Source organism: Podarcis vaucheri, assembly GCF_965113315.1.
Source record: "Podarcis vaucheri genome assembly, chromosome: 14".
In the NCBI taxonomy this organism is placed as follows: Eukaryota; Metazoa; Chordata; class Lepidosauria; order Squamata; family Lacertidae; genus Podarcis; species Podarcis vaucheri.
This window is the reverse complement of record NC_138752.1, coordinates 22,332,805-22,352,942: the sequence shown is the minus strand read 5'-3', so window position 1 is coordinate 22,352,942 and position 20,138 is coordinate 22,332,805. Positions and strand designations below refer to the sequence as shown.

The 20,138-nt window shown below is 43.6% G+C and overlaps 1 protein-coding gene across 2 annotated transcripts in view; it reads right to left on the bottom strand.

Moving 5' to 3' along the window:
• Positions 1–20,138, bottom strand: part of ADAMTS17 (ADAM metallopeptidase with thrombospondin type 1 motif 17) — a 184,805-nt gene that overhangs the window by 144,056 nt on the left and 20,611 nt on the right. For both annotated transcript variants that reach the window (XM_082198330.1, XM_082198331.1), the window contains exons 4-6: positions 11,006–11,178; positions 3,617–3,700; positions 2,564–2,721 (exon numbers count right to left, since the gene is read on the bottom strand). In XM_082198330.1, coding sequence (XP_082054456.1) covers positions 2,564–2,721; positions 3,617–3,700; positions 11,006–11,178 — 415 coding nt within the window. The remainder of the gene's footprint in view (positions 1–2,563; positions 2,722–3,616; positions 3,701–11,005; positions 11,179–20,138) is intronic.

Genomic DNA, 20,138 nt, shown 5'->3' with positions numbered 1-20,138 from the left:
AAATGAGCTAATCTTTGAGTCCATTATCCAAACCAGTGGCAGCTGGAGCGCCCCATCTATTATTACTTCTGTAAACTTCTCCAAATCCATATAATTTGGAGGGTGTCCCAAGTTTTCCCTGAGCGACTAGCTGCTCCAAATGCTTAAGTACATGTGGCATTCCATTTGGTAAATCAACCCAGTGGGTAAGGAAGGAGAATAGGTAAAATATTGGACCTTTGCTGCCCCTCTCAACAATATAGTGTGCTTGAGTGTGTGTTAAAGCTTACATCGAAGTGGGGAGAGAAATCAGAGAATCCAATCACATCTCAGCTACAGGGTTCAAAGAAGATCAAGAGGTTAGCACTTAGCCTCATTTTGAAGCAAGAGTGTTAATTAATTTACATTATGTTGTTGTTGTTGTTTAGTTGTTTAGTTGTGTCCGACTCTTTGTGACCCCATGGACCAGAGCGCATTACATTATGTAATGTAATGTAATGTAAATGTAATGTTACATTTTGAAGCAAGGGTGCTAATTAATTTAAAGCACAGATAAATCTGGGAATCTAAGGTATCACCCGCTTTCACTTTTTCCCCCAATTTCTATACTCTGCTTCTCCAGCAATGCTACCCAAAGAGGTCTATATGCAATAATCACAGGGGCCCTAATCCATGTGCCTTGGGATTCTGAAATTAGACTGTAATAAGCCAAGACTTTTCAGCAGTGGCAACCTCACTGAGGAGCCCCCTGCTGAAGCACGTGCATTAGACCAGCCCCATTTGATATTTTTGAAGTTGGTTAAGACCTCTCCCATCCTGTAGGGACTTTAAGCTCGGCTGTTAATTCTGTGATAAGATTTTAACTGAGTTTCATGAGGCTCTATTGACCATTTAAAACTGTTCTTCTATTTTAATTGTATTTGGTTTGCAACTCACCCTGAATCTTAAAAATGAATAACTATGTTGACACCAAGGGTGGATTATGAAGGAGGGGGAAATGCAACACAGGAAAAAAATATGGCTCTCCCCATTCCACCATCTGGCTGGCACATGTCTTTGGAAATATTGTGAACCTTTCACGTAAAAGGGTTTACCAAATATACATATGAACCATTTACAAACATAGTCTTTTTTTAAACTCAGTTTCAGTAACTCAACTAAGTTTTCTGTGAATCTAAAGCAAGGTAAGGTCTCCAGCATGCTAAGGTGTTGGCAGTCTGACCAGAACATAAGCTAGGAAGGATGAAGCAGGGTGACCAAGCTAAGGATGCAGCACTATTCAACCTGGAAGAATAACAGTGGGGTGAGAGATGCACTGCATGCAGGTCCCAGCCACCGAGAAAGAGATGGGGAAAGGAAGTGGGAGTGAAAGGAGGAGGTGCAGCAAAGAGACTGCAGATTAATGGAACCCAGTGCAAGAGAAGAGAGAGTGAGCATGGCTCCTTTCTAGAAAGGAGGGCAGGCAAGGAGAAGGAATGTGTGAGTGAGTGTGAAATTGAGAATGAACAAGCATAGAGCCAGGTACTGAACCAGAGGAAACAAGGGAAAGAGATGAAAGATACTGACTGCATTAGGAGTAAGAAAAGCAGCATCACCTCTGGTGAATTAAGAGGAGAGAGAATACAGATGTGTAACAAGGATGGAGGAGAAAAGCAGAGAAGAAAGTTGTAAAGTCAGGGGCAGCAGACCCCAGAGGTGGCAGGAGTATAAATAAGCAAACATCAGTGTGTGCCTGGTGATGAGAAAAGCCCTAAGCTTGAAACAGGGAGGGGCTCTCCAGAGGACAGTCACAATGGGCAGCATGGTCCATATTTATGTGGGTTTGCTACTGATAATGGCCAATGATTGATAACAGTGCTGGGCATTTAATAAGGATAAGTGATTAGCAAGAAGCCCATTGTGCCAATGGTTCTGCCAGTTCCACTTTCCACTAGGGCAGGGCAGAAGCAGCAAGGAGGACTCCAGCTTCTTTGGACACAACACAGAATGAAAGACCCTGCCCAAGTCCCCAGTGAAAAGCAAAGAGTAAAGGGATGCCTCTTGCAAAGAGCACTCTGGGATAGGGTAGGCACTGCTTTAAGAATCTCTTTCCATCTCTCCAAATGACAAATGACAGCATCTTGCCCAAGAGCCTCTCAGAACCTAGAGCCAGTGGGAGTCATCAGTGGGTTCCTCCAGACCTTCCTTTTTATTGTTCATCCATGATTATCTGTGCTCATGATTATACTAGGACAGTCACATGTGATCCTGCTTTTAATACTACTTATGCCCATCAATGTTTGGGGACAATCATACTGCTTTATTTCCAAACAGTGCATATCCTGCAATGTCCTGCTGAAATCCAGTAACTTTTCATACCAGAAATGTTCTGTTGTATTTTTGTCATGCTTTTGATTTCCTATAGCCCCTCCAGGCAGAAATAATGTTGTAGCATTGAGGAAGCATCACAAAACAAACTAAAGCAGAACAAATCCACCATCAGTAATACAACTATTATTGTGTCAAGAACATGTTGCAGGATGCACCTGAAATAAAAAAAAGCCAGTCTTGGAGGGGATCAATCAATCTGAATTAAAATCACTACCTGGTGACAAAGACAGCAGCATCCACTGGAGGGGTGTCATCTCGTGCTCCCGGCACCTGATTATTTCCAAGGTACTTTGCGCCACCAAATTCTTCATTTTGCCAATGGCAAAAACTCTCCAGGGACCTCTCCCCATGATGCCCAATGGACAGCTTGGCCTTCAGGAAACAAAGAGGAATTGAAGAGACACAAAGCAGGGAGGGGATCAACCCAGGTGGCAAATCTGCAAGCAATGAGTAGGCCATCAGCAGAACATGAACCAAGAATCTTTCATGACAAACTAATATGGACAAAATATGGGCAACTAATATGGACCGGAGGAATAACTCTGCCAGGGCTAGCTTTTACAGAGGCAGCTGCCTAGACAAGAGGACCACTTTGCATGGGAAAGAAATCCTGCTGCAATAGCAGAGGGGATGCATTTTCACTTTGCACTAGTACAGGGAGCAGTGGGATGAAGATTGCCAAGCAGTATTTTAGCAGCCCAAGCAATAAAATCATGTTCTATCTAGTAACCAGCAATGGGATCTGTAAAATCATTTCTGGGGAAACTGTAGATTCTCTACAGTTCTGCCAATACTCTACCAGGGTCTAGCTTAGTTTTGGTCCCTGGTTTCCAGATTCTGCCATGGTTGTGCCTATGCCCTGGCAGTGCCTGTGCCCTGGCAGATTTCTCCACAATCTCTCCCTACTCAACTAGATTTCTTCAGGCTCTGCTCTAACCCTGCTCTGCCTAGGAGCATATATACATATAATCAAAAGCAGTCATCTTAAGGATGATAGGAAGGCAAATCTAGCAATGGGCTTGGGGCAGAAATTAACTGCAGCCCACCAGTCGATCCAGGTCAATTTCAGGTAAATTGCCACTTCCTCACTTCAGTGAAAAAAACCTCACCAAAGATGGCTACAACACATGGGTTGTGGAACTCTGCAATCTATCCACTGCTGTTTTATTTAACCCATCTATCATTTAATGGTTATCAAAGTCACAATTTCAGACAGTTGTTTTGAGCAAAATAAAAACACCACCACAGCAGGTTGTCACCAACTTACAGGACGGCTTTGAAGAAGGACAAGCTTAGTCACTCGAATATTGACTTTAACTCCAAGGCTCTGGTGTTGAAACATGTTGTACACCTGAACAAAGGCAGTAACATACAACAAGCTCAGAATATCATTCCATGGAAAGAAGTTAACTCAGACAAAAATGTTTCCCTGCGATTTATTCAGCAAATAATCTAATGACCATGAACTAACATGCTAAACTACTTGCCACAAGTACAAAGAATTTAATTCTATTAACAGTACTTAAATAACTTGCATACTATTTTTCAAGCAAATAGCTTCATGCACATATCTCAGTAGTTTTTACAACGGCCTTACAGAAACACAGGAAGCTGCCTTATAGCAGGTCGGACCATTGATCCACCTAGCTCTGTACTGTCCACACTGCTGACAGTAGCACTCCAGGATTTCATGCAAGAACACTCCAGCCCTACCTGGAGATGCCAGGGATTGAACCTGGGACCTTATGCATGGAAAGTGGATGCTGTGCTGCTGAGCTATGGGCCTTCCCCAACCTAACTTCTGCCTGACAAGAATTAATCTGCTTACTTTACTTCACCTCTCTTTCTCCTTGTCTTTAAAATAAAATGAAAATGGCAGCTGTAGCCCTGGGGCAATGCACTTTAGGGGAGACTGTAACCCAGGTTTGGCTCACAACTCACTAGTAACTAGAAACTAATTCAAAGTTCTAAGACACCAGACTACGGACGCTGTTTAAGATTTTTGACGAAGGATTAAATAATAAATAAACAAACAAACAGTGGGGTCCAGTCTTTTCGGCAACCATGCCACAAACAGGGATGGAATTTGTTAATATGGCGCCCTGAGCGAGGACAAAATTGGACTCCTCCTCCTCACAAAGCATATTTTTATTTTCACAATAATTCCTTTTGGTACAGTTGTTTTAGGGACGCGGGTGGCGCTGTGGGTTAAACCACAGAGCCTAGGACTTGCCGATCAGAAGGTCGGCGGTTCGAATCCCCGCGACGGGGTGAGCTCCCGTTATTCGGTCCCTTCTCCTGCCAACCTAGCAGTTCAAAAGCACTTCAAAGTGCAAGTAGATAAATAGGTACTGCTCCGGCGGGAAGGTAAACGGCGTTTCCGTGCACTGCTCTGGTTCGCCAGAAGCGGCTTAGTCATGCTGGCCACATGACCCGGAAGCTGTATGCCGGCTCCCTCGGCCAATAAAGCGAGATGAGCACCGCAACCCCAGAGTCGGTCACGACTGGACCTAATGGTCAGGGGTCCCTTTACCTTTACGGTTGTTTTATTGTGGATCTTCTCAGTAGGTACCCATATAAATATAGGTGGTGGCAACGGTTATTTTGCGCCCCTCCCAGCTTGGTGCCCTGCGCAGGGGAACCACCCACCCTACCCTAAATCCATCTCCGCCACAAATTAAGTCAAAGAGAAAGCATTACTTTGATGTGAGGTATAATAAATCTGCACCCACCCCAATAGCCTTGGTGGGGGAGTGCTTTTTGTCAGGCATTAGTGTAGCACTAGAGCCTGAATTTGTTGCAGCCTCACAGGCCCACATCCTGTGTTCAGAGTTTCTACAAACTCCTCTGCCTGTGCAATCTGTGATACCTTTTTCAATAGAGTGTCTGCCCATGGCTTAAATTGTGCCTTTCCTTGTGAATCCAGAGCTAGGATTTGACTCCACGTCTGCCAGCCCCGACATAGTAAACCAAACCAGCTCTCTTATGTACACAAATGCTAAGCACGTGTTCCTTAAATTTGACTCATCTGATAACTTGCATATCCACAGGCAGCTCTTCTTAAGAAGAACAATATTTTTTAACAAGCTCTCCAAGGGCTAAAAAGAAAATTAATATATGGGTTTAAAACCAAACAAAACACGAGGCATTGAAAAGGCAGCTGAAGGAAAAAAAAGATAGATGGTTCTGAGGGAAATGGATGGTTGGGCACTATAATCAAAGGGAACACTGAGGTCAAAATATAATTTTAGGGTCATTGAGAGAAGTTGAAAGACTGTAGTTTATGCAGGTCAAAAATACTGAGAACAGTGCTGTCAGAAAGCAAAACGAAATAATGGTGCATTTTGGACTTCAGGAAATAGAATGGAAAAGCAATTTCCTTGAGTTATTCATGTGCAATATAAGAGAATAGAAATATGAGTGAGTACAGAATGGCACAATCTTAAGTTAGGAAGCTCAAAAACACCGCAGGAAACTAGTTTATATGGTTATCTCCAGACTGTACATTCCAGCTAGACAGTTCATCTCTTTTACAGATACGTAATTAAGCCCAGAACTGTATTTCCCATTCCTTGATTGCACAGATACCTCATGTTAGAATATATCAATCATTCAAAAATTGGAGGAACAAAAAATATTTGCAAATCTTAAGCATCTTCTGTACGTTTCGAATTATTCTCTTCTCCACCAACAAAGGGAGCTAAATTCAAAGCACAAATTTGTGTTGCATAAATCCTAGAGTATGTGTTGTAATGAGATGTCTGACTTTTCTGTACAGTGGTGCCTCGCAAGACAAAATTAATCCGTTCTGCGAGTATCTTCGTCTAGCGGTTTTTTCGTCTTGTGAAGCAACCCTATTAGCGACTTAGCGGATTAGCGCTATTAGCGGCTATTAAAGGCTTAGTGGCTTAGCTGCTAAAACGCTATTAAACGCTTAGCGGCTTAGAAAAGGGGGGGGACGAAAAAAAATCTCAAGACTCGCAAGACATTTTCGTCTTGCGAAGCAAGCCCATAGGGAAATTCGTCCTGCGAAGCGCATTGAAAAATGGAAAACCCTTTCGTCTAGCGGGTTTTCCGTCTTGCGAGGCATTCGTCTTGCGGGGCACCACTGTAACTTGATTACTTGCTATTGGGCAATGCCGACACTCGCAGAGCAAACTAGAAAGGGATGCCCAGTGGATCTAGAAGACTTCAGTAAGCATAGATGCCTAGCAGTTCATTTTGTGCTGCAAAGTACACTTCTGGCTTCTGAACCACTGTAAGGATATTAGAACAGCCCCTGAGAATACAGAAGATGGACTGTCTCTGAGCTACCTAATAGCTGAAGGTATTCCTTTAACAGGTATTGATGCCTACAAGATGCTTGAATAAATAAGCACTGACTGCTTCTGACAGGCAGTAGTGGCTGGCAATTTCCTGCCACATGAGCCAGGAGAGTTCCAGCTGCTTGGCTGCACTCCCTTGCCTTAGAGGTCCTCACTGGGCTTGGTGCCTGGCAACACCAGGAAAGACTAATGATAAGGGCAGGAAATGATGCCTGAATACATAGGGCACCATGTGGACATAATGATATTTCTGGTCCTTAAGTTGAAGACTGGTATGATATTGGGTCCAATGTAGCACTATGTTAAAGTCACATAGCATGTTAAAGTCACATATGCCATGAATCCCTTGGTCCCATCAAGATCAGGCATGCCACGGCAGTCCCAAACAGAAGAGAAGGACGATGGAGATAGAGCTGATGGAGGGCAGGATAACAGGCACCAGAAGATGAAGGATGGGAACCTGCCCCTTGTAACTACAGGTGTCACAGATGGGGAAGCAGAGCTACTGGCTCTCCCCACTGCCCCACTCCTGAGGTGTGCAGAGATTCGTTAGGGAGCGGGGAGATGCTGAACAAGAGGAGCTGGAGGCAGAGGGACAGGACACAGTGTTGTCACCATGAACAAAGTGTCACTGTTGTAGGTGGGATCAGTTGCACCTGCTTAGGAGGAGTTCGCAGGTGTGTATGTAGCAGACTCACCCTTTACAAGCTTGGAGGAAGAGATGTGTCACTCATTGTGGATCACTCGTCTTCCTCATGTACCCTCACCACTCCTGGACCTGCACTTCATACTGTGCCTGAACAAAGATCTGTTTCTTACTCCAAAGTAAGTGCCACCGTTATTGCATTCTGGGATAGGAGCCTGACAATATACTTGTTTTGCTGGCAGAAGGTTGTTGAGCAACCAAGAGAAAAACCCTGCTCTTTCCAAAATAGTGACAAATAATGCTAGCTTTGTGAGCCTGCAACTCAACTAGTAATTAGTATATCCAACTATATCAAATTTTGGTCATCTTCAGATGTACCTAATGGAAGAACAGATCTACAATTTAAGTGACTTTCTAAGACCTTTGTGGTAAGAGGATGCCCAGATATTGAAATCTATGGAACAGTGATGTTAAAAATAATCTGCTGTTTGGTTAACCTAAATAATTACTTTTCAAATATATACTTTCTTCTTGGTTTTGAAATGAACTTGCCTCTATTTCAAGAAAGACCACAGGCTGACTTAAGAAATTGTAAATGTATATTCTTAGTGTGGCTGCAGCTGTTGCTAAACCATGTGATTAATTTAAGAGCCTCCTGAAGCTGCAAGCAGTAACATGAAATTAGTGATCCCTTGAACATTATTAAAAAGGAAAGTTTATATGTTAGATTTTTTGAATAAAGTTGGGCTTCCCTTTGTAGTTTCCTTTTAGATTTTAAATCACCCTGTTAAGCCTGGTCTTTCCACTTGCAGATGCATCTTAGAAGCAGAGTTGTATGCGGAAATAATTGTTCTTTTCTTCAAAATACACTAATCTCTATTTTGGGAGTAATGCTTTTATTCCTTGAGGCACCATTTGGTGTTCTCATGTGAGAGGAAGCTTGATGTGAGAGGAAGAAGGATTTTTAACATCACATTATCCATCCCCTTTTCCTGGATGGCTGAAACAATATGATGTGGGTAATAACTATTATTTTTATGTATCCTGCATCCTCAATGTATATGATGTGTTACAAAGACCAAAAAGCCTCGAGACAGACAGGTTGTGCATTTACAGAAGTGACCAGAGGAGGAATGACCACTGGGAGCAGAACAGAGAGAAGAAATACAATGGTGCATCTGCAGCAACACAACCAGTGGCATAGCGTGGGGGGTGCAGGGGGTGCTGGGCACCCGCGCGCTGAATTCTGGGGGGCGCCAAATGTATACTGGTCCCTCTCTATCAGCAGCAATGGAGCAAAAGTCCCTGCCCACCTCCTCCGTCGCTCTGTTACTCCGTAGCATCAAATATTCCCGATGAGTCAGGAAACGAAAGAAGTTTTTTCCGTTGCATTGTTGTTATAGGTGAGCGATTTCCTCTCCCAAAAAAGCTCAATAAAAGTTAATTTGGGGGCGACTAAACTAAATTTGGGGGCGCTGGGCGGATCTTTGTACCCTGGCAGTGAATATGCTAAAGACGGCCCTGTTCAAATGTCTCAAGCCAGCCTTCTCCACCCTGGTGCCTTCTAGGGTTTGGGATTACAAATCCAATCAACCCCAGTCAGCGTAGTCAATGCTGAGGGTTGGTAGTGGTAATATACCCAAATATCTGGACTATAGCAAAAAGCCAAACAAAACACTTCCTGCACACAGACAACTAGCAAATCAGGGAGACAGCTGTTAGAACTTGCTCTCTACAGCAAGGAATTTTCAGAGTTATGAGATTCTCCACCTGTGGTCCCAGGTGGAATGTACTACATAATTCTGCCAGACCATATGCCTTTGAACTCCTAGTTCTTTCACAGAAAGCACTCATCACCACCAAAACCTGACCCTCGGGTCTAGACCAAGCACCTAGAGTTCTCCATAATGGTTTCCCTGGGACATTTAATTTTTTTAAGCAATATATTCATAAGTCAATGTTGTCTTAAGGCACAGTTCAAAGCTTTTAAAAGACATTTAAAGCAGAGATTTGGCTTTAGGAGCCCATCATCCGATCTGTGTCTTTTGAAATAATTTTTATTTTTGTTTTCCTTTGAGTTGCATTTATTTCCACCCCTAAATTCATATCCTCATTCAGCAGCTGCAAAAATAAAACCATATTTTGTAATGCTGGCTTTCCTTCCCAACAAACAGATATTAAATTGCTTTAAGCAGATCCTAGCTTTTTTATGTATATAAAAAAACTATAAATATAATGTGTGTGCTAATATGCCATTTTAAGTCTTACTTTGTGGTTTGACTGTAAATGTAATGCCTTACAGCAAGGAGCCAAATTAATAAATCCCCCCCCTCCCTGACAGCAATGCTCTATTTGCTTAAATCCTGGCATACATGCCAAAATTAACATTCTGGTTTCTTTTAGAAGCAGCTGTTCGTCCTGCCATGTTGGAGTAGAGAAGAAACTAAGCTCTGCAAGGCCAAAACCTGAACATTTATCAACATTCATAGGAAGACACCAATGACTCCTTGCACCCTTAAGCCTTGATGGAAGTTCATCACTGCCCTCGTTGACCATTTGTAATGCAAAACTAGGTTCTACCTTTGTAATTTAACACTAGCATTAGGGTGGGTAGTTAGTAGAGACAAGGGAAGCAATTGTGGTTTTTTTGCACTCTCAGAGGTACTAAGCCAGGGGTTTGCAACCCGCGGCTCCGGAGCCGCATGTGGCTCTTTTACACCTTTGCCGCGGCTCCGGGACGGATACTAGCGAGGGGAGGAGGCGCATTGTGCGCCCCGACACTCCCCACTGTGGCGGGCGCTATACTGGCTGTGACGTCGCATGGGGGCGGTGCGTGCGTTAGTCACGCACCGTCCCGACGTCACCTTCCCACCCGCTGTCAGATCGCGGCTCCGGAGATATATTTGTTTTAAATGTCGCAATGGTTTTGCGGCTCCCAGGTGTTTTTTTTCTTCGAAAACGGGTCCAAGTGGCTCTTTTTGTCTTAAAGGTTGCAGACCCCTGTACTAAGCAGATCCTACCTAGCATAGGAGGAGGAGCCATTCATTTATGTGGGCAAAAATAAAGGGGTGCAAAGGGGGACACATCAGGGATTGCAGATAAACTTATCCCATACTCTTGGCACCCTCAGTTTCCTGGGGAAGGAGAGCATTTTGACTTTTAAACATATGATCCTAGTTAATAAATGAAGTTATTAATCTCCAATAACTTCAGCAGGTCTGTTCTGAGTAGAACTAGCATTGAATGCAGCCTAATGAATTTCTCTTCTTTGGTGCTCTTAACAAGAATCAATTTTCACTAATATATGCATTCTTAGGCACACTTTCCCCTAACACACACATTTTTGTACACAGCATTTGGAGGAGTACTAATTATCATATAAAAAGCACAAAAATGAATTGGTTAGAGTCCACATCCTAAATGTTGAAGTTGTTAACTTAAGGAAGTACCGTACTCTGTGTTGCAAGAACCCTTTGTCTCCATCAATATTACTTGATTCATTGCTGTGAAAAGAGAGCTCACATACAGTTACTGCACTCTGGTTGTCTAAGATGCAACTATGCCTGTCTAAGATGTTTCATATAAAAATGAATAAAGAGTTCAAACTCAAATACAAAAACTAAGCATCAAAACATAGGACTAGTTTTGAATGCAGACGCATCTCAAGGAAACCAAGTGAACCTACCATGTTCATCACAGTAAGAATGAATCTTTGAGCAGCATCTGCCCCATGGTACTGGACCATATCAGCATCCGCCACCACAAGTGTTTCCACTGTGTATTCATTTGTGAGCCGAATAGCATTCCTCCGCTCTCTCCAGTCATTGGTAAGCTTTGCCTTTTTTTGCCTCTTCTTTTCTAGAAAGCAAACAACATGTTCAAACATCTTTTCTAGCACTATTAAATATTCTCCTTTGATGCTTTAACTTTCAAGCAACAAGTTTCCACTACTGCAATAGTTACATTGGATTCCTCTGTTGTACCCCATTCAAAGTCATCTGTCCACTAGGAACTGGAGCCCTTACACTAGCAGAGAGAGAATGTAGCCAATTGAAAATGATAGACATGACTTACCTAGGCCCATTAATTTCAGTGTGTCTACTCTAAACATAACTTAGTTCACTACAACCCATGGACTTGGCTGAGAACCAGTGACACCTGACATGGCTTTCAACCATATATACCAAGTCATCATGGTTTCTGAAGCTAGTGATTGGGTGAAGTATCTCCATTGGCTACCACAACTCTTCTGCTGAGTCCATATTCAGTGGTACATTCTCTTTTAAATTCCCCAGTGTAGTTTTGCTATAGGGAACAGTCCTGCTCTATTCTTTTCTTTGTCAGACCACACATGGAGTACTGTGTCCTGTTCTAGGCACCAAAATTTAAGAAAGATATTGACAAGCTGGACCATGTGCAGAGAAGGGCGACCAAGATGATCAAGGGTCTGGAAACCAAGCCTTATTAGGAACAGTTGAGGGAACTGGGTATACTTAGATTGGTAAAGAGGAGACTGAGGGGAGATGTGATAGCCATCTTCAAACATCTAAAGTGCTGTCACATGGAGGATGGAGCAAGCTTGTTTTTCCTGCTCCAGAGGCTGGGACCTGAACCAAAGCATTCAAGGGACAAGAAAGGAGATTCCAACTAAGCATCAGGAATAACTTCCTGACAGAAAGAGCTGTTTGACAGTGAAACAGACTTCCATGCACTCTCCTTGCTTGGAAATTTTTAAACAGAGGTTGGGTGACCATTTTACGTGTATGATCTAGTTGCGATTCCTGCATTGTAGGGAATTGGACTAGATGACTTTCCAACTCCACAATTCTATGATTCTGCCTTCCCAACCAGACTAGTAACTATTCATTGCCTCAAAACAGGCTGCCCATTTCCCTTGAGCAAGGATCTTTTAAATAATACAATGGTCATGGCCTCTGCTGCCACTGTGGGCCCCTCAAGGCACACCTGAAACCAATACCCTTCTGCTCATTCATACTTCCATTCTGTCTCGTCAGTGCCTGCATTTGTTCACATCCAGTCCATCCTCTGTCAAACTGTCTGGCAACCGTTCTGCTATATTGCTTTTCTGCCTGAGGCACCAACTATCATCACTCAATATAGTTTTCTCCCCCCACTTCTAAACTGAAGCAACAGACAAGAAATTGAACCCCACCACACACCCTCCTCCTGAAAAAGAGAAACACACAGAAGCAAAGAGAAAAAAAATGCATGTTGTGGAAATACCCTATTGTGATAAAGATCTACCATATATTCACTTTTTTTTTTTTTAGATGGTAATGAATAACAACAATTTACACACCAGTGGCTTAATCCCACTAGGCTTGCCTGGGCAAATCCTCATCCTTCTGTGTGTGTGTGTGTTCAAAAAACAGGATATAGATTATTAAGACAGATATACAGCCCACCGTATTCACAGAGGTTTAGGGTAGGTAGCAGCAAATTTCCACAAAGTTGGAGGGCTTCTATTGGCAAAGAGTTAGCAATTTAATTCCATTATAACACCAGCAAGATCACCTCCACTCAAATCAGACCTGGTTTGTCCAGGTTCAAGGGAGAGAGAGACGCCGTTTCCAGTTACCCAGAATAAATCTCTTAGTAGCTCAGACTACCAAGCACTGTGTGCCAATGAGAAAGGTTGCAGTGTCTGGGACTTTTTAATTTAGAGACAAGACAAGTGAGATGGTACATGATAGAAGTTTATAAAACAATGCATGGCAAGAAAAGAGTGGGCACAGAAAGGTTTTCTCAACTGGGATTAAATAGAGAGAAATGCATGGACATTGCAAAAGAAAGACAAAAACTTGCATGCATGAAAAACACTGATTCCACAATAAACTCAAATCTGGAAGCATCCTGAATAAGCCGAAACAATGAGACAACTGGCCCTCATTTACATGGTTTGTGGGCTGTGTATGTTGTAGGTGACAAGTTGTGGAGGCCTGACCCAGGAGGAAGAGTTTGTTCCATCCTAATTGTTTAGTCTCACCCCCCCCCAATACTTTTCCTTTTACCACCCCTGGTTTTCACAGCTAGTACGATGGACTGGCAAAAATCCTAATGATTTATGCAGGAATCTAAGTAAATGTATACAGGACTCAGAAGTTGAATGAGGCTGAACAAATCTTTTACACTTCAGAAGATGGGTATTTATGCTTTTCAGTTCTTACCCAGCAATAAATTTTGCCAGTTTTAAGAAGCAGAGGATAAGCGCTATTGAGGAAAAGCAGCTTGCTAAGATCTGCTAAACATTATAGGATTTGCCAGAAACAGTTCAAGTGAGTGTTGGACCTAGTCGCCTGGCAGTGACAGCACACACTTTTGCCTTATCAGATTTGCAAGACGTAATTCTTCTGCAGCCACACGAAATAAGGATTTCTGTACAATACACAATACCCTTTGCACTCATCTATCATCTATCTATCTATCTATCATCTATCTATCTATCTATCCCTATGTGAATTCACGATTACTCAGTCATTCCAATTGTGACCTGCCGTGATTGAATTACAAGAAAGGTAGGTCTGCCCTTAATGAGACCCCTTAAGCCCCATGCCTGACTCCAAATTTAACCCTGGTCACAGACACCGCCCCATAACCTTCCGCTATGAACAGTTGCCCGGGTAGGGGGCAGCCAGGTTGCCCCATCCCCTCTGCAAGTCAAACACTGAACAAGGGTGGATCTGAATAGGCAGCCAAATTAAACAAAAGCCATACACAGCTGGAGACCAGACTGCCCTCTTCTGCCAGGCACAGGGCCCACCAACAGACACGGGGGATGAGATTTGGGCCAAGGGTGGGGTTTCAACAGAGGTTTGTGGGCCAAATATTGCCCTCGCCCCATGCAGCCTTCCAATAGTTATGAGGGGAGGGAGGCTGCCACCCCCCCCAATCCTCCTCTAATTTGAGGTACTGATACTCAGGCAAGTCTTAAAGAGTTGCTATGATGCCACTTTAAACAGCCATGGCTCCCCCCCCAATAATTCTGAAAGGCATATTTTGTAAAAGGCGCTGAGAGTTGGTAGGAGGCCCCCGTTTCCCTCACAGAGCGACAATTCTCTGAGGGGTTTAACAGCCAATCCGATTCCCCAGGGAATTCGAGGTATCATTGCCCTTAAACTACAGTTCCAGAAACTTTTTTTTTTTGGGGGGGGGGGGAGAAGCCATGACTGTTTAAAGTGGTATCATAGTATAGCTTTAAATGTATGCTTTGAACGTGGCCAATGTTTCCTGCAGTTATTGCTAAATTTGAGGGGTTCAAGAAGCAAATACAGTGGTATCTCGGGTTAAGTACTTAATTCGTTCTGGAGGTCCGTTCTTAACCTGAAACTGTTCTTAACCTGAGGTACCACTTTAGCTAATGGGGCCTCCCACTGCCGCTGTGCGATTTCTGTTCTCATCCTGAAGCAAAGTTCTTAACCTGAAGCACTATTTCTGGGGTAGCGGAGTCTGTAACCTGAAGCGTATGTAACCCGAGGTACCACTGTACAGCTGGAGTTTCTCCCCCTCCTCCATACAATAATTCTGAACAAAAAGTTAGGTTTTTCTTTTTTCTTTTTTTAAGCCTGCGGAACCAGGATTCCAAACTGATAACCTGGCAGCGCTGCCTCTCATCTCCCTTGGCAGTCACCAAAATGGCTCGCTATCTTGTTTTAGCAGAAGATGGACTCTGCAAGTGGAGGGCCGAAGCTTCACGTGTTCTGTTGAAAGTGCTGCACGTCCAACCTCACTCCAACACTGCCACCCCTCTCTGCCGCTCACATCACCCCCACCGGCAACTCCTGGCTCATAAGCTACAAAGTGTTTCACGGGACCCGGTATGAGGGAAAACTCAAGAGCTGTCCGTTGATGCTGGCTGTCAAAAGATTTTCATTATTGAGGTGGGAGAAGGTTTGCCGGTTGGCAACTAACCTGAGGCAAACTGGAAGAGGAGAGGAACAGCTGCATGCTGGGAGTTGGCAGCCATGACGGCTGGCATTCGGAGTGCCTTTGCATCCAATGTCCACTTGTTCCTCACCAGATGATGCAAGTGTGAGGAGAGTTCTGTGGAATTTTTCAGAACGTTCCTTCAAGCACTCTTCTTTCCCACCGCCTCTCTCTCCCACCAACCTATTCTCCATGGTTAAAGCCCTACACTGTATTTCTTTCCCTTTATTTGAAAGAGAGACCGAGAGGGAGAGAGGGAGTTATTCTGGTCTCATAACCCAGAGTAACTGCTATGCAGAACGGCTGGAGCTGGACACAACAAAAAAGAAAAGAAAACTGTGCCTGACAATGAGCAAGCCTTCAAAAAGAAAAGTGTCAAACTAAAAGAGGAAGAATGGCCACATTCACACCATTCATTTAAAGCACTATGATATCATTTTAAACAGTCATGTCTTCTCCCTAAAGAGTCCTGGTAGCTGTAGTTTGTTGAGGGTGGCTGAGAGTTGTTAAGACCCCTGTTCCCCTCCCAGAATTACAATTTTCATCCTGAACTAAGCCCTAGTACAGAGTTTCCTGGGAAGAGAGGTTGACTGTTAAACCACTCTGGGCTGGCTGACAGCCAGAAGAGTGACCCCAAGAATTCACAACTACAATGAGGTTGGGGGAAAGTGATCCCAGATCCTCCATTAAATGGGATAAAGATCAGCACTGTCTTTTACTCAACCGTGTTTTTGGGGGACTTGGGCAGACCTTAGATGTTCCCACAGAGTGATGGAAAGGGCCACAAACAAGAGAATTTGGAATTCTTTTAATGGGGCTGAAAGGATCCTGCAGGCCTATGTTGGACTGGCCTGGCCTCCAGTCATTACAAGACTGAAGAAGGAAGCTCTCTGAAAACCTCCAGCAGCACTGAAGAAGGCTGAAGCCACAACAGCACATCTCCCCTTTCTCCTCTGGTATCATCTGATTTATGAACCCTCTGTGAAGCCAATGAAACCCCAAGCTAAAATGAACAAATAGCCAAACGGGCGTTAAAAGCCATGCAGCTCAGATGTTTAAGTGTGAGCATGAAAGTCATAAAACCCAAGCAGACCGAGTGGCAGAGAAATGTACATAACAAGCATCAAAATCTGAAGTTTTTTAATGTTTGATGTTTTATAGTGTTTTTAATATTCTGTTGGGAGCCACTCAGAGTGGCTGGGGAAACCCAGCCAGATGGGCGGGGTATAACTAATAAATTTATTATTAATATAAATTATTATTATAATTGCTGAAGGCTCTTTCAAATGGTGATGTTGCAGAGCTGGGTAAAATGCCTTCTGCATGCATAACATACGCTCTACCCACTGAACTGACGGTCCTTCCTTATGCAAAGCAGGAGTAGCAAACTTACTTTCACTCATTCTATAATCACATTCCTCCAAAGAGCTCAAATTGGCCGCCTCCCCTCCATATGATCCTCAACAACCTCTCTCTGAGGTAGATTAGGCTGAGAATTTGTGGCTGGCCCAAAGTCACCCCACTGAACTGGGTGGCCAAGTAGGGATTTGCATCATTTTCCCAGGTTTATTTAGTATTTATTTAACCAACTGCATGATGTAATCAGCCTTAGCATCCTGAAATAAGCCCTAGTACAGAATAAACTGGGTACATTTCATTTTTTATATAGAAAAATGCATCAGTGATGATGGCAACATAAGAAAAGCCTCTTGAATCAGGCCAGTGTCCCACCTAGTACAGTGGTGCCTCACAAGACGAAAAGAATCCGTTCTGTGATTCTCTTTGTCTAGCGGTTTTTTTGTCTTGCGAAGCAAGCCCATTGACGGATTAGCGGATTAGCGCTATTAGTGGCTTTTAGCGGCTTATCGGCTTATCGGATCAGCTGATAAGCGCCTTAGCGGCTTAGAAAAAGGGGGGGAGGGGAAAAACCCCGCAGGAACTCGCAAGACATTTTCGTCTTGCGAAGCAAGCCCATAGGAGATTCGTTTTGCGAAGCACCTCCAAAACGGAAAACTCTTTCGTCTAGCGAGTTTTCCGTCTTGCGAGGCATTCGTCTTGCGGGGCACCACTGTACAGCATCCTGTTCTCACAGTGGCCCACAAGCAAGACCTGAGTGCAGCAGCACTCCCCACTCCTGCAGCCTCCAGCACCTGGTATTCAGAAGAACATTGCCATGTGTTTGTTTAAACCATGGGTAGGCAAACTAAGGCCTGGGGGCCAGATCCGGCCCAATCAACTTCTAAATCCGGCCCATGGACGGTCTGGGAATCTGCATGTTTTTACATGAGTAGAATGTGTCCTTTTATTTAAAATGCATGTCTGGGTTATTTGTGGGGCACAGGAATTTGTTCTCCACCCCCCAAAAAAATATATAGTCCAGCCCCCCACAAAGTCTGAGCCCCCTGCTGAAAAAGTTTGCTGACTCCTGGTTCTAAACCTCTTTTAAAGCCATCCAAGTTGGTAGCCATCATTGCCTCCTGTGGGATTGAATTCCATAGTATAACTATGCACTGTGTGAAGACATACTTTCTTTTGAATTCTATCAACATTCACCTTCCTGGTTATAGTGATAGGCAAAGAGCTTGTGTCTCCCTCCTTGTCATTCAACTGGCAGATGACAACTTTCTTATTCTGACAGGTTTTGGGGAAGTGGCTGTTTTGAAGGAAAGGGCTGTTGCTGTGATGTTTCACTGTAATTATTTATATGTTTTAAGTCAGGGGTCAGCAACCTTTTTCAGCCGTGGGCCGGTCCACCGTCCCTCAGACCATGTGGTGGGCCAGACCATATTTTGGGGGGAAATATGAATGAATCCCTATGCCCCACAAATAACCCAGAGATGCATTTTAAATAAAAGCACGCATTCTACTTATGTAAAAACACACAGATTCCCGGACCATCCGTAGGCCGGATTGAGAAGGCGATTGGACCGCATCCAGCCCCCGGGCCTTAGGTTGCCGACCCCTGTTTTAAGTGATATTGTGTGTTTGTAATAGATAGATAGATAGATAGATAGATAGATAGATAGATAGATGATAGATATGATTAAATTGTCATCCCCCCCCCTTTGCTTTTAGCTTTTTCTATTTTATCTGTAAGCCGCCTTGAGTCCCTGTCAGGGAATTATTAAACACTTATGCTGCTGCTGCTGCTACTAATACTACTAATAAATAGCTGGCATCTTTGCTACCTCCCACTCTCCATCCCACCAGCAACAGACAGTCCAGAAGGGATCCCAGCTGCAACTCTTGGGGAGGGGGCAGACTCCCCTGTGCTGTCCCCAACTGCATTATTAACAAGTAGTCTCCACTGTAATCCCTAGTAATGTAAGCAAATACCTTGGACTACCCAGGCAGCAGATTTGCTGAGTAAGGAGATGTCAATTTACACAGCCAAGCTATACGACTAAGCTCCCTGACCCTGCAAGTTCAGCATTCTTCCCTTATGAAGTTGTGTGTGTGAGAGAGAGGATGGCTCCACTGGGGATAATTCAATACCAGCTCTCAGGTTGCTTAAGAACCCCAAGTAATCAGAACAACTAAGGTAGAGGATGAGCAACCAGCAACCTGAGCTGCCAAGTTCTGCCCTCATCCCTCTTGCCAACTTATTGATGTGTGAGAGTGGGTAGGTGTATAGGAAGAGATGGTTATAGCCATGGAACTTGCCAGGAGTCCATTGTGGGAAACTGAGGAGGTGGGGCCTTAGCTCATCACCCTCTAACTTCTCAAAGTGTCCCTGAGAGTGTCCCCAAAGTGCTGACCAAGTAACTAAAGGAAGCATCAGCAATACAAAACGTATTCTTTTTTTCTTTCTTTTTAAAAATTGAATCCGTGCAATTGCACAACCTTCTGAGTTTTTTTATCATAATTTTTATTAATTTTACATTTTTTCCAAACTTAATACCATTTTCATAAAACAATACAACATAATAAACTTTTGGCAATATGAGCCTAAGACTTCCCTCCTCCCCGGCTCAACCTTCTGCGTTTTTACATTTACAAACAGAGCTTCCCTTGGAGACTGGAGAAACGACACTTGGTTTAAAATACAGAGCCTAAATTGCTGTCTGGGGCTGGGTTTGTGGAACACTTCCTGCCAGTTTTAAAACGACTATGCTGGTGCCGCCTGATTTGTTTCCAAGCAACATTCAACATGCTAATCTTAACATTCAAAGCTCTAAGCTATTTGACTACCTCCTTCCACATGAACCTGCCTAAGTATTAAGGTCTTCTTTTAAAGCTCTTCTCTAGATAACCCTACCTTCAAATACGAGGCAGATGATGCCAAGAATATGTCTTTCTCTGGCATGGATCCCTGGATCTCTAATATTCTCCCCAAGAAAGCTCACCTGGTGCCAAGATGTCTTTTTCAGTTCCAGGTTTTGCCAACTATTTTATATCTGGGAGCTATTATTTTTAATCTTGGTTACTGTATTTTAAAATGATGCTTTATATTTTTATTTAATAGTGTTTATTGTGTTTTTATATCTTCCACGCGAACATGAGGTTGTGTTCTTTGCCCATTTGGATGCTATACTCTCGTAATAATTTCTTTGGAGCCCAGGTACTGTATTCGTAACACAGATGGCTAAGCTGGGGGTGGGGGGCCGAGCTGTGAAGCATTTTTATCTGGCCCTCATCTGCCCTGCCAAGATGTAACCAATGTCACACTCACATTTAAGGCACATGCCCCTGCTCCAATTTGTTAAGAGTGCTGGGAATTGTAGCTCTGTTAAGGGTAAACTGCAGTTCCCGAGATCCTTTCAGGGAAGCCATGTGCTTTAAATATGTGATTTGACCACAGTACGGTGGGGCAGAGATTGCTTACAGTTTCAGAAGTTTCCACAGTTGGATGAGAAAGAAATATCTCACATACT